At 36.6% G+C, this 15,551-nt stretch overlaps 2 protein-coding genes across 5 annotated transcripts in view; one reads left to right on the forward strand and one right to left on the reverse strand.

Moving 5' to 3' along the window:
- LOC111511929 (synaptotagmin-15) overlaps window positions 1–15,551 on the forward strand; it is a 475,338-nt gene that overhangs the window by 371,008 nt on the left and 88,779 nt on the right. The gene's annotated exons all lie outside the window — the stretch shown is intronic.
- The window catches only part of LOC111515823 (aldehyde dehydrogenase, dimeric NADP-preferring), a 68,031-nt gene continuing 65,210 nt past the window's right edge, over window positions 12,731–15,551 (reverse strand). For 2 of the 3 annotated variants that reach the window (XM_074175992.1, XM_074175991.1), the window contains exons 6-7: window positions 14,897–15,053; window positions 12,731–12,925 (exon numbers count right to left, since the gene is read on the reverse strand). In XM_074175992.1, coding sequence (XP_074032093.1) covers window positions 12,811–12,925; window positions 14,897–15,053 — 272 coding nt within the window. In that variant the 3' untranslated portion in view covers window positions 12,731–12,810. The remainder of the gene's footprint in view (window positions 12,926–14,896; window positions 15,054–15,551) is intronic. The other variant, XM_074175993.1, reaches the window with a different exon arrangement.

Genomic DNA, 15,551 nt, shown 5'->3' on the forward strand with positions numbered 1-15,551 from the left:
TGCCTGGAAGTTAACAGAAATGTCTTTGAACATATTTTGGAATAGTTTTTATATTTTGCGTTGATAACTGATACCATATAAAGTGGAGATATATGAAAAAAAAATTTTGAGTGCCAATGTGCGAACATTTATTGAACTGTATTGAATTGTACAAGAAAATAAAATTGTGAATATTGCACGGATAAGAAGGAAAAAAATGTGAAGTAAATTAATTGAAGCCTGCCTAGTAGCGTTCAGTGAATCGAACACGACGACCTGAGCACGTCCTGAGGCAGGTGGTGATGCTGGTTCCTCTTGCAATGGAGCTCGATTATCTCCTGGAGCGACAGGAATAAAGTCGTCGTCGTCAAGGGCAGTGGTACTTTCAGGTGCAGCTATATTCTCGAATATGATGTAGGCTGGTTTGAGGCGATCGATGGTAACTGGAACTTTTCTGCATGGTATCGCGAGCGTGACGTGTTTTTCGACTCGGGAAACAACTTCGTAGGGACCATCGTACGACAGCTAGAGCGGTTCTCTTGAAGCGTCGTGCCTGACGAATACGTGCGTGGCGGTAGCAAAATCTAAGAGTTTTTGCTCGTCGTGCCTGGTGCCCCTGATTGGCCTCAGCGCCTGTAAATGCTGGCGCAGCTCACGGATAAAGTCAGCCGAGTCATCTATGTCCCTGGTGGAGATGGACGCCAGAAACTTGCTAGGAAGACAGAGTATCTCACCGTACACCATCTCTGCACCAATGGCCTGAAAATGTTCCTTCCAGGCCGCACAAATAGAGGCTTTCATCTGTCGGTGGAGTCGCTCGACCATACCATTGGCTGAAGAATGGTACGCCGTCGTCCGCAGGTGGTCGGTGCCCACCTGCACCGTTTGCAGGAAACAGAATAGGTGGAACTCAAATTGTCTACCCTGGTCCATGGTCACGCGGAGCGGAACGCCCTAATGTGCGACCCAGGTGGAGTAGAGGTCCCAAAGGGGTATTGCTTCTGGCCATCGCGAAAAGCGATCAACGCAGTTGAAAAAATACATATCCTCTTAGTACGGCATGATGATAAGGTCGATGTGAACATGCTCGAACCGTCTAGATGGTGCTGTTAAATTGCCAATCGGTGTCAAGACATGTTTCGAAACCTTGGACTGCTGGTACTGAATGCAGGCGCGGGCCCAAACGCGATAATCGCCGTTGATGGAGAGCCAGACAGCGCTGTCTGACGAGGGTGGTGGTCGATCTGACACCAGGATGCGACTGTACGTGGATGGCATCGAAGGCTGGTCTGCGAAAGGCAGCTGTAAGGAAGAGCCGCGCCGTCGAAGTGGATACGTCGCAGAAGATGGCAGCGTTGGATCAAGGGATAGTCACTAGGCGCATAATCAGATCAGAGTCATCTCTCTAACGGAGTTTTTGGAGCTGGTAGTCCTGTTGCTGGGACGCTGAGAGGGTCTCGAAATCGAGTGATGCAGCGATGGCATCGACCTGGGAGAGAGCATCTTCAACCACATTTTTCTCACCAGAGATGTGCTGGATATCGGCAGTGAATTGCCCGATAAAATACAGGTGGCGGAACTGGCGCGGAGAACACTGGTTATACTTTTGGCGGAAGGCGAAGGTCAGCGGTTTGTGGTTGGTCGGGACGATGAAGTGGCGTCTTTCAACCATGTGCCGGAAGTACTTGACAGCCCTGTAGATGCAAGAAGTTCTCGATCATAGGCAGATTATTTAGCCCCGGCGCTGCTCAGATTTCCCGAGAAGAAACCCAGAGGTTCCCATTCGTCGTTTACTAGCTGCTGCAGGGCTGCTCCAACGGTGTGGTCCGATGCATCATAGACCAATGAGTGTTTTGGATGGGCAAGGAATGTTGCGCTGACGAGGGGGTCCTTGCAGGCAGTGAAAGCAGCTTCGGCGGTGTCGTTGCACGTAATTGGCGTCTTTCCCTTGATGTTGCCCTTCAGGAGGTTGTTGAGTGGCGCCTGGGTTCTAGCAATCCTACGTATGAAACGTCTGTAAAAGTTAATCATACCTAGGAACTGCCGGAGATCCTTCGCTTTATCGGGCCATGGATAGTCACGGATCGCGGAGACCTTTTTCGGGAGGCGTTGTGTGCCTTCGCCAGACACAAGATATTTCAGGAACTTGACCTTCAACTCTCTATAACAACATTTAGAGGTGTTGATCACGATGTTCTTTGTCAAGATATTCTTCGTCTTTCTCGGATGGAACAAGAAGGTCGTAAATGTAGGCGTAGATGAAGTTCAGTCCACGTAGCTTCTCGTCGATGAATCGCTGGAAGGTCTGTGCTGCGTTGCGGAGACCGAAGCTCATCGCTGGGCACTCGAAAATCCCAAAGGCTATAGTGATCGCCATTTCCGGGATATCCTCTGAAGTCACACGGATCTGGTGATAGGCGCGGACCAGGTCAAACGTGGAGAATAGTTTCTTTTCGTGCAGGCTCTGGTCGAAGTCCTGGATGTGGCGCATTGGGCAGCGATCTTTATTTACTTATATTTTGTATTATGAACTTTTGTTAGAAAATTAACTTTTCATAACTCAATTATCGAGCAGTCGTCCAAATATCTATCTGCTTGGGTTTTCATCTTAATTCTTTCATTTTAATTTTCACTTATTATTTTCGTCATTTCATATCGCGTATCATTGAAGTTTTCTTTAAACGAAAGTTCATTGCCAGAAAAACGGATGAATATTTTGGACTACACTGAACTATTTACGACACTAAACCAAATGTTTTGTTTGCCCATTGTTAATACCCTTATCGAGACTGGAATGAAATTAGGGCCAAGTGGATGAACCTTCTGGATGATATTCATGACCGAAACGAGGTTACACTGTTATTTTCTGTTTGTCGTTTTGTATGTGTTATTAATAAATTTTATTATTGGTGAACGCTGTGTACGTCTGATTGATAATTCACCTATCAAATTTTCATATAACCCAATTGATTTCGTCCAATTGGTTGGAGAAACGTGCGTCAAAAAAAGTGTTATTGTTCGGGAATGTGATAAAAGTGATTTTATCGGGTATATTATACAACGAAGGTTATAGTTTAACATTTATTAAAAACTAAAGATATTCCATCCTTTTCTGAATCCATGAAAAAATTCAGCCAATGTCATTTACTAAATTAACTAATAATTAGTAATTACTCAATGAATGATAATGAACTTTTTCCCGTAAAGATAAGGACGAAATTTTTTCACACTCCAACAAATAGCAAGTAATTCTTTCTCTATCACACAATAGTTGACTTCAGCTTTATTCAGCGATCTGCTGGCGAACGCCACCGGCTTATCATCTGAATTTGACAGAACTGCTCCGATAGCCAAATTTGAGGCATCGGTACGTAATTTAAAAACGTTTGATTCCGAAAAATCAGGATATGCGAGAATTGGTGGTTGTACCAGCGCCTGCTTTAGCGTTTCGAATGCTTTTTGACATTCTTCGCTCCAAGCGAATACTACACCCTTTTTTGACAATCTGTTAAGCGGTGCTGCGATATCCGCGAAATTCTGAATGAACTTCCTATAATAGTTCGCAAATGCTACAAACCGTTTAGTTTCATTCGAGTCTTTTGGAACCGGAAATTGCTGTATAACACGTATTTTTTCAAAATCTGGAGATATTCCTTCAGATGAAATCACGTGACCCAGATACAATATCTGTTTTTTCAAGAATTCGCATTTGTAAGGATTTAGTTTTAAATTGACCTGTCTCAATCGCTGCAAAGTTTTTACCAAATTCCGATTATGAACTTCCAAATTATTCCCGAAAACTATCAAATCGTCCAAATAAATGAAACATCTCTCATAATTTAACCCTGACATTGCTATGGTCATCGCTCGAGAGAAAGCACTTGGACTCAGTTTCAACCCCATCGGTAATCTCGTCATTTGATACTGACCTTTATCGGTTGTGAAACTTGTGTAAGCTCTAGATGTTGCATCCAATTCAACCTGATAATAGCCCTGAGATAAGTCAAGATGTGAGAAGTACATCGCTCCGGAGAGTGAGTCTAAAATTTCATCTATGCAAGGTAATGGAAATTTGTCATCCTCAATGCGTTTATTCAACAGACGGTAATCGATAACTATCCTCCATTGTTTATTACCCTTACTATCCTCTTTTTTCGGTACTATTAACAATGGTGCCGACCATTCGGACCTTGTTTCCTCTATAATTCCTTCTGACAGCATGTTGTCAATTTGTTTATTTATTTCCGCTTTCTGCGAATGCGGTAACCGGTATGGTTTTACGTATACCGGAATGGCATCCTTTTTTAAATGTATGGTCTGTTTACAGACATTTGTCACCGTCAGTGGGTCATTTTCAAAGCGAAATACGTCCGCATATTTTGCACAGATTTTATCAATAGCTATTTTTTCCTGCTTATTAAGACCTTTGGTATTTATGGAGTTGAGTAACTTATCTATACGCTCAACTGAAAAGTGTGTGTTTCCAAAAGTATGAACATCAAATTCTGAAATATTTTCAGTTTTGGGCCTAAAATTTTTCAAGTGTACCTCTTTATCCGTAATATTCAGAATTTTAACAGGTATAATGTGGTTGTGAGGCTTTGCGATAATTCCCGCAGTATAAACACCTTCTGAAATTTCTTCTGGTATGATAATACAATCATCTGAGTTATGTACTTGCAAATATTTAATAATTTCGCACCTTGGTGGAATCGTTATATAATTTTCATACTTGGATTGCAGTGGAATCGACAGTTTCCGATTGTTTATATATATAGAGAATGTGCATAATTCGTAGTTTAATATTGCAGAGTGCTTGACAAAGAAATCTGACCCAATAACACCATTCATATCACTACCAAAGTCATTCACCACATGAAATTCGTGACCTATCTTAACGTCAGATAGTTCTAATGTAATATTAGCCGAGCCTTGCGTGAAGACAAAACCCGCTATGCCGTTTATTTTGATTCTATTTGTCGTATCAACAAACTGATTTTTATTTATACATGATGTAAAAATTACGCTTACCGAAGCACCCGTATCCAATAAAAATTTCAACTCACTTTTTCCGTTTTTCATACATACATAATTAAGACCATTCATACTTAAAACCTTATAATCACCTACATTCTCACTGACTCGACCGAAAAAACTGATTAGCTTGCGGGGAAGGGTTGTTTAATTCAGCATCCTGAGCGTTTTCCATAAAAAACCCTCTTCGAGATGGACTGAAAGTTTGGTTGTTGTGATTATTCCAACGCCCTCTAAAATTTCCGCGAAAATGTCCCTGGTTTCGACCCCTAAAATTATTTTTACTATGCAAACTACTTCCTCTGATCTTATTCGATTGTGAGTTATTGAATTGTCCGGTACTGAAATTTGGTCTTCCCCTATTATTCTGCTGAAATCCTCGACTCGTACGGTTGAAATTATTAAGTTTTGAGTTCCCTCGCATGTGAAACACCTGCGAAGAAGAGGTTGCACCTCCCGTACATTCCTCATCTACAGCTCCCGTTATAGCATCTTTCAAAGCGCTATAGTTCCTAGCTTTTATGACAGTTCCCAGATCGTGACTTCGCAGTCCGTTCGCGAAAGCATGAATTGCCAGTTTTTCGTTCGCAACTTTAAGAATTTTCATTGCCTCGACATTTCCATCGGCTTGCGCTATTGTCAAATCGACCAGTAATTCCTCGATTGATTTACCAAATTCATTCACTGATTTATGTTTTTGTTTTGCGTTATGTAATTCAACTGATAAACTTGCGGCAGAATGCTTTGTCAACAAGTGTGTTTTGATGTCTTTAATTAAATCAGTATTAGACGTATATGACGACTCTAATCTCATCTTTGCACTTTGTGACAATCTAGTTTTAAGGACATAGTTTGTTAGTGTTATTTTTCCATTATCGTCTAAAAGACTATCGTATAATTCAATGGCATCTATTAACTGTTTTACAGATTCCTCCGAATTGTCGGTTATAGGCAATAAGCTTGACGCTATTCTGAGATCAAATTTTTCACCCATTATTGTAAAACTTCTAGTAATTTCTGTAATATTAGCTAATCTAGTCTCTAAGGTATTTCGAATATCGACTAATAATTTGTTTGAAGATTCAACATATAACTTAACTTTTTGAATTATATCTGCATCTTTAGGGCCCGCATTGAATTTATTTTTCACTTCATTTAACTCTGATTCAATCCTATTTAATTCTTCAAACTTGCGATTTATAGCTTTTAGATCGACTCGCCTCTCTTTGCTATCTTTATTTAAATTCCTATTAAAAACTTTGAGTTCTTCAAACGAGTATCTAAATAAGTCTATGATGCTCATTTGCTACGCTAAAGACGAAAATAAATCGATATATTGATACACAAACTTATACTAAATAAATACGACCTTAAAATGTCTTTCCATGTGTCATCCAATTTCCACTCTACTTGTTGTTGGTTTTCACTTTGGAATGCGTGAACCACCCATGAAATTCGTTTTCTTCTCACTCCTTACGCCTATACCAACTCCTGACTCCTCGTTATCTCTCTTCTTATCTTCTTTTCTAATGATTTCTGGCACCTCTTTATTAGAAATGCGCCGAGTGCCAAAATGAAACAGGCGAAAGCTACTATGCCTAGTACTTCGGAAACGGAGAACCCATTGCTAGCTGAAACTCCACCACTGTTCCCGGCTTGGCTTATGATTACTTCTTCTTTACTCTCTGTGGATCCCATGTTGGAAGATGTCAAATGCAACTCGTCTCTATTTCTCAGTATCTACCCGTTAATAACATACGTGGTAATCCTGGAATCATCCTGGCAGGATCGCCATGTAATAAACTCACTTCAGGTTCATTTATAAGGAACGGAATGAAACGACTTCGTAGAAAAACTTCCTCTATTCAGAATAACTCAAATTGATCTACGTTGTTTCAATTACATGATCCTCGTCGTAATCCTTCCCTATCTCAATGTTACATAATGTTTTAATAACATAAGATCGGCATACATCGAAAAGAGCTGTCCTGGCACGTATTAGGTGTTCTAATTAGAATATTGTTTATTTCTCAATTTGTTATTGTTCCACATTATTTGCTATACCAGTACAAATCAGAAAATACCTTCATTCAGAAGTCATTCAATAACCTTCACTGACGTCGATGAATATTCTTATAAACTGAATTTGTAACAAGTTTACCTCGTTTAATGGGAAAATACTGGGTTTGCGTGCGTCATTATTTGTTAATTATAAGGCTATAGCGAAAGAGAACAAGACCGTTTTCAGAATTGCTCATTAGAAAATCATACACGCCGTACAAATGTTCCTTCAAATGAAAAAATATAAAGATATCGGCTCTTTTATTTGAGTATATTCTCATATTTTCATCTGCAATTGTACAATTTTTTAATGTATTATTCAGTTCATTTCTTATGAAATATGTAAGTATTTTCTTCAAGAAATGCAGACTACATTATTTGTATGAATTGAAGAGGGGATATTTTCGATCGTTATACAAAGGTAGGAAAAAAGCAATCGAGTTCAAAATAACGAAGACTTATACATCTAGCATGAAAGACACTTTCAGATTCAAACTGGAAAAACAAGCCTCCCTGAAACAACTATTTTCACTGATTTATAAATGCATAAGAACACAGAATTATTCAGTTTATACTTCAGGCACTTGTTATGTAATTGAATCAGATATCATTTATAGGAACGGTTCACAATATAATATATGAAAGAGTTACGAAGTAAAATTTCACCTACAATCTCCAATAGCGAACTTGGAAATTTTGTGTTATTCGATGTTCATCTGAAAGTTGTTGTTTCTGGACGAGTTTTTCTCCCAGTTTGTATCTTTGTAAATAATTTATTTCAAACTTTTTGGAGAAGTGAAATGCATAAAATTTTTTAAAGTTTGTTTCCCAAATACGTATTGTGTACATCCTTATAACCTCATTTTCAAACTTTTGATATAGGTAATTTCAGTCTCGAAAGAATATGTGATATGGTTGGAAAGGTACAGAGTTGAAATAATAAAAAAATTACTTTAGGAAATAACATATGCTCTGAACTCAAAATTGTTTTCGATCAAATTTCGCAATACATTTGAACAATATACGGTTTTTTGATAAGATGAAGTGGACAAGAAGTTAAAATAAAACAATTCGCATTGCCAATGTCGAACGCATTTAGAAAAATAAACTTTCCACAGATGATTATACGGAAAGATGAATCAATTATTGTATTGTTCTAAGATATTTGATGAAATCGGCCGATACTCGATGAATCCATAACACTCCATTGTGAATTGTCTACTGAACGAATAGTTTTACCAAAAACTCAACACGTGTTTCGCTATAAAGTGGCTTTTTCAGGCGTCCTTATTATATTTTTTATTTCATTGTATACTTTCGAATCATCAAATTTCTTCACGTTTTGACAAGTGTAAGTGATATATATATATATATATATATATATATATATATATATATATATATATATATATATATGTATATATATATATATATATATATTTATATGTATATATATATATATATATATATATACATATATATATATATATATATATATATATATATATATTTATATGTATATATATATATATATATATATGTATATGTATATATATATATATATATATATATATATGTATATATATATATATATATATATATATATATATATATATATATATATAAGGTTGTTAATCTCAGTCTTTTTGTTCATGTTGTTTGTATTCCTTTTGATAAAGAACATTTCTTTAAACAGCCGTTTCTGTAAGTTACTTTCAGTACACAATACTCTAACTTCGGTGTTATTCATTGTGTGTTTTGTGTTGATGACATGTTCAACCAATGCACAGGTAGCTTTGTTCATATTACAATCACTTTTATGTGACGTTATACGTCCTGATAAAATTCTAGATGTTTGACCTCAGTAATATTTATAGTTACATCTTGAAATTGGAACTGATTCCCCCAGGTTCCCAAAGTAACAGATAGTGTGTGAGTTTGGAGGTAGTGCTGAGTCTTGTTACTCACTTCTTTTATGAGTACTTGGCAGCACTGTATCCATATTCAGATACTTTTTGAGACTGCTAGTGTCAACACTGTTGTTTGGTGTACCTTTTGGTAATCCTGTTTTAGTTATATTGTCAGTTTTCAAATTTTAAACTTCAAATGTCATATTGTCAATTATCAATTTGCAAATATTTCCTGTTTCCTTTCTTTCTAGTTGCTACCACGCCACTAGTAAGTGCCATGCATGGCCGTTAAAATAGAATTTAAAATTTCAAATCCTCTAAATGTTACTTCTGAGTAAGTTATATATATATATATTTTCTTTAAACCATAAAAAAATTTAATGTGTGACACTTTTCTACATAATGAAAAGGACTAATTTTGTGTTTCTCAGTGAAATTTTCGACTTTTTACTATAACCTCAAGTTAGTAAGTACTTTTTATCTATTGTTTTACAATTTTGCTTCAATGTTATCAATTTATTGTAGATGTCTTGATAAAGGGAATAAACATTCTCGAAAGCTCGACCATATAACAAAGAGTATTCTTTAAACAACAGCCCAGCAATTTTGACTGCATCCCCAACATTATTCCGTATTTCTCCTTAACTAGTCAGTCAAGACTACCCATCGCTTTATATATATATATATATATATATATATATATATATATACATTAATATATTCCTAACGTGTTAGGAATCACACGTTAAAAGGTAAGACATCGTTAGTCCTTAGCTCGCACAAGTTCCTCAACTTCTGAGAGTTGTCGAAAACAGACAGACAGACAGACAGATATATACATATATACAAATAGAGATTTTATCGAGTGGGTATGATATAAAAAACAAAAAATGAAACAATTAGTGGACACAACACTCTGAAAGTGGGGCAAACCGCGGACACACACACACATATTATATATATATATATATATATATATATATATATATATATATATATATATATATATATACAGTAGAATGGAATAACGGGGTCTCTCAGTCAAAAAATCAAAAATCAAAAACTCTGTTTTACTTTGCCAAGCTTTCGCTTCTAGTAGGAAGCTTCTTCAGGGCACTAGAAGCGAAAGCTTGGCAAAGTAAAGCAGAGTTTTTGATTTTTGATTTTGTAACTGAGAGACCCCGTTATTCCATTCTACTGTACATTTCTCCAGTCGCTAAGTTCCTCAACTTTATATATATATATATATATATATATATATATATATATATATATATATATATATATATATATATATATATTTATATATATATATATATATATATATATATATATATATATATATATATATATATATATATATATTAAATCTGAAGTTTTCACGGATAGGACTATGCTGAACTGGTTAACTGGTTTTTCCGGGTATTTGATCCGTGTATGTGATATTATCTTTAATTTCACTGACGTTTCGACAAAATCTCATTTGTTATTATCTAGGTGTGCTGTTACATGTTCAGAAGTTAGTTGACCCTGCTCGACTCACTTTTTACTATACTGATAAAATGGTATTCGTTACGTGTTCAGAGATAGAGTGTCCATAAACGCTCTACTACCTACTACTTAAATGTTGTTGAGTTTTACCTGAGTTCTTCTTCTTTTTAGTTGACCTCATCTTCCCGTTAAGGTATCGAATGTTAAATCTGATGTTTTCACGGATAGGACTATGCTGAACTGGTTTTTCCGGGTATTCGATCCGTGTATATGATATTATTTTTAATTTCACTGGCGTTTCGACAAAATCTCATTTGTCATTATCTAGGTGTGCTGTTATGTGTTTAGAAGTTAGTTGACCCTAAATCTGAAGTTTTCACGGATAGGACTATGCTGAACTGGTGAAGTGAGTCTGAAGTGAGTCGAGCAGGTTCAACTAACTTCTGAACACGTAACAGCACACTTAGATAATGACAAGTGAGTCGAGCAGGGTAAATGAGTACTCATTGATGTTGAAGAAGAAATGATGAGATATTGGCGATATACAATTCTAAATGATAGATAGAAAGCTTAAAATTTCACTAAGAGTACCAAGTGTACTGTAGTTTATAATGTAGAATTTATGTTTGGTTTAAATTATTTTTTTATTTTTTATGATTATTTATATTTTTTCAATTTTATTCCAATCATAAAAAATCACTTGTCAGAATCAATCACTTGTCAAAAGTCACTCTGTCATATTTCAAAGTTCTGAGCTCAGACTCGTTCATTTGAATCCGGCACACACGAGGTGAATAACGGTCTGACAGAAATTATATTAAAAAAAATGTTTTAATCATTCAGAATTGTATATCAAGTTTCATCTTCGCCAATGTCTCATCATTTCTTCTTCAACATCAATGTAACCATCCTCACATAAGATGTAAGTCATGAGCATGTAATATTTTTTCATTTTACTATAAAACTTATATTATTGCAGTTTCCCTAATGATGGAAATAACATTTTCCGAAAGCTTGGACTAATTTGAAATAGTACTCATTTACTTGCTGCAATACCCTACTATCCAACAAGTTAATTTTTTCGTACACGAGTTCATTACGCGATATCAGCTCACACTATATTTTAATAGTTGCTTAATTATTGATTCAGTGAGATTGTGATGTGTTCACAATTCAAGAGACTTCAAAATCAGTTTCAATTTAATATGAAAGTCTCAAAAACATTGAATTTTACTGATTTCAATTTGTTCACATTCTGCATGTTGTATTCAGAATTATTTTTATAGTCTATTAGTATTCAACGTGTTCACTGTTTTCTGTTGATTTCTTTTTACTTCTCTTGAATATTTTGTCACACATAACTCTATTTAATTGAAAATACAGTATATGACTTTTTGTATTCGGATGTTTCATATGTATTGGATATATCTGTCCATCTATAACAACTAATATCAGTGATATATATTTTTACTGATGCAAGCAGAAACGCAAGAGGAATGAAAACATATAGCATATGGAAATAAATGAGAATAGCGACATTTCAGAGACATTGCATATCCACTAAACCTGAAAAGCAAAACGCAGAGTACGCTGTTCTGCAATTGATTGCTCAATAATAGTGATCTTCCACTGAGGCTGTATGAATTCAACACTTACAATGTATTGAGAGATTTCCAAAAATTTTGAACTGAGCATAGAAATGTTTTATGAAATATTGAGAATGCCAGAAACCTCAAAATAAGCTTATTTCGATAAAATACTTTTCAAAGAGAAAATGAATCGTCGAAACATTCCCTTTTTACACTTTCCTACCACGAGAGTTTCATTTCTGAAAAAAAATATTCCTGGCAAATATCAATTCTATAACAGAAGCTTTTTTATGGATAGGATTGGAAACTTTCAAAGAATACGTGAAAATTGATATATTTTTTTTTTTATTTCAATGGTTGGTTCAGCAAGTTTGAACCTTAAATTCCGTTGTTTCCTGTATGTATTCCAAAACTTTCATTGTTCTTATCTCTCGAACCCAGGTGTTACCACTCTAGAATAGTTTATCATAAAATGACAATCCCTTTATGCTCAACTCAATGAAACACTCGAAATATTCTGAATAGTTCTCAAAGTACCTCGTAGATATTGAGACAGAACTTCATTCTGTATTATCTGATGGTAGTTGACGTTAAGCTTGACGAACTTTTTCAGTTCAATATTTTTTATTGGTAAACGAAAGGTTTTTGGATTGTTTATGAGTAAAATGAAAATACTCATTAGTTCTAATCGCCACAGCCATAAAAGTCATATTGACAAAATCTAGTAAACGAAATATTAAATAATTTTACTCTTCCTCTCGAAGATACTTATTCAAGTAATATCCACCAATTGTAACTGCCACCCCTAAACCAAACATCAATATGTGGGGGATATATTTGGTTGGAAAAGATGTGTTGTTCCTGAAAAAAAAAGGTGGTGATATTAATTTAGCTAGAAAAACGTACGTCGAGAGACATTATTTTTGTTCTGGTATGGAAAAAGTGTTTTACGGAAGATCTATTCCACACCAGTGATTCCAATTTTACGTAACATTAGAAGAATCACTACCATGATGATCTCATTCTTCAAAGACATCCTCTATGGGATCGACGAAAGACTCACTCCTCTGTTACCAAAAATGAACGAGGCTCCCCCAGGTCGTCAGTTGCAAAGCCAAGCATTGACATCGACTATCTGTCAGCACCAAACAGCGCTGTTTTGACCCTTACAAATCTCATCTGTGGTGCTAGGCTAGGCTAGGCTGGGCTCAACTGTCCCAAAGAGGACTAGACTGCAAGTGAAAGTGATGACACCTCCATCTATAAAGACACCATCTAAGAAAACGAGTGGTTCAGCCTCACACTGCTGACGAGTCTTAGTAGAACGAATATGTCATCCAGTTGGTTGGCCGCAAGGATGGTATATATGGAAGAACTGAAGATGATACTGAACGGACTCATCAGGAGGGTGGCATTACATGCATCCCCCCTGAATAACCACCAGTATACTTAATCAAACCGACAAATCAACAGATTTATCATTAAACAACCTTGTAGAAAAAATTTCCCAATCCCTTGACAATGAAGAGATTGCGGTTGCTGTATTTCTTGATATTGAAGGAGCATTTGACAATGCACTACCTTGATACATATGTTCATCTCTGGTTAGGAAAGGTATAGTTGGCACTGGAAGTCACAGCATTCTGGAAATGACCTCTGACTTTATGCCTCCAACTTTCAACTACGAACTGCCTTATAAAGTACTGTTCCCGAGTAGAGAGGACTGAATCCTCCGAGAGAAGAAAATATTGAGAGCAGATAGTTGTTGATTCACAGATGGATCAAAAACACCTTCCGGTACAGGTGTTTTCAGGCGCAGACTCGGGACAGAGATATCAACCTGCCTAGGAACCTATGCGCCTGTATTTCAAGTGGAAATTTACGCTACTGAATTATGTGCGGAGAGATTGGAAGAATCCAACCTCGGACAGTCAAGCAGCTTTGAAAGTTCTTATCTCCAACCGAACAACGTCTAAATTGGTAGCAGATTGTCAATAACAACTCTCCTCGATTGGCAGACTTAAAAGATTGTCTCTGGTCTGGATTCTTGGCCATACTGGCTTGGAAGGCAAAGAGGCTACTGACTCCCTTGCAAAGGAGGGTACTGCAAGCAGTTTCATCGGACTAGAGAACCTGTCATTGACACCGCTGTGGGCTTTGCTAAACAAAGATTGAATACCTGAATAACAAAAAGACTTATGAACTTCTGGCAGAATATTCCAGGATTGGCTCACTCCAAGACGTTTTTCCACCCTTCGAAGCTTGATACCAAACATTTGTTGGGCTACAGTAGGGATGAACTACGATGTCTAACATGCCTTCTTACAGGTCACTGTCATTTGAATCATCATATGCAGGGACTCGGACTGTCGGAAGACAGTGTGTGTGTCGCCTCTGTTTGGAAAATGATGAAATGGCAGAGCACATACTTTGTGTCTGCCCCGCTGGGGACCTTATCAGGATTTTAGAGTTCGGCAGAGCTCTACTCTTACCATCTGACCTGAAAGACCACTCACTATACAAACTATTCGGCTTCGTTAAGAAGCTGGATTTATTTGGTCGAGTGTGAATAGGTGTGATCCATAATAAACCCTCGCGGGTTGCGGTGGAGGGTCGAATAGACTCACTCACTTTGGACCTAACCTAACCTAGTGGGCCAAAACAGCGCTATCTGATGTTGGATCATCTAATAAATACAAAATTGAAAATCAATTGTGAAATTTCAAAAATATCACTTCCAATGAAAAGTCTACCTTTATTTATTATTTAACAAGTTTCATTACGGGAGATGAAACAATTTCATTCAAATTCTCAAAGTTATGAAATACTCACCTGAGCACAAACCTAAGTGCGCCCGTTTTGAATTTTGAATAAGGAGCGTACTTCACTGACTCAAGGGTTTCCCCAATTATGTTGAAATTTTTGCATAGTACTGATTTTTTATGGACGAACGTGTCAAACGTCTTTTTTCCATGATATGACCCCATACCTGTGAAAAAGTATTTTATCAATATGCTTTCTTGTTCATACTGTTTAAAAAAATCCTTGATCCCACATTTCATTATTATCCTCGGAATAATGAAGAATTCATCAAGATAATGATAATAAAAGCACATGATTTTTGGACCCAATGATCATTTACCTCACCGGGTAGGGGATGATCATTGGTTGATGAGGATAGGCGCTATCCCGAATGTATCGGGGCTTCAGGAACATGTTTCGACTAGTTTCCCTATCGGGGGAAATAATAATGATGTCATGGATCTCTATGCACTTGCTTATATGCCTTGCGATACCCAATATAATAGTGAGATGCCTCAAACATTAGATCACTCTGGCGGACTCATTTCACCATAACATCTAGTCTAGTTAGAATCCAGACAGGATGGGGTGCTTTCAGAAGGGGTTCATTTCAGTGATATTCACTCAATCCGTATCTCTTCTGCATCTCACCACCGTGAGTATCCGTTGTGCTCATATTTACTCG

Source organism: Leptinotarsa decemlineata, unplaced genomic scaffold, assembly GCF_025532065.1.
Source record: "Leptinotarsa decemlineata unplaced genomic scaffold, Ldec_3_MD MMD2_tig00001393_RagTag_RagTag, whole genome shotgun sequence".
Classification (NCBI taxonomy): Eukaryota; Metazoa; Arthropoda; class Insecta; order Coleoptera; family Chrysomelidae; genus Leptinotarsa; species Leptinotarsa decemlineata.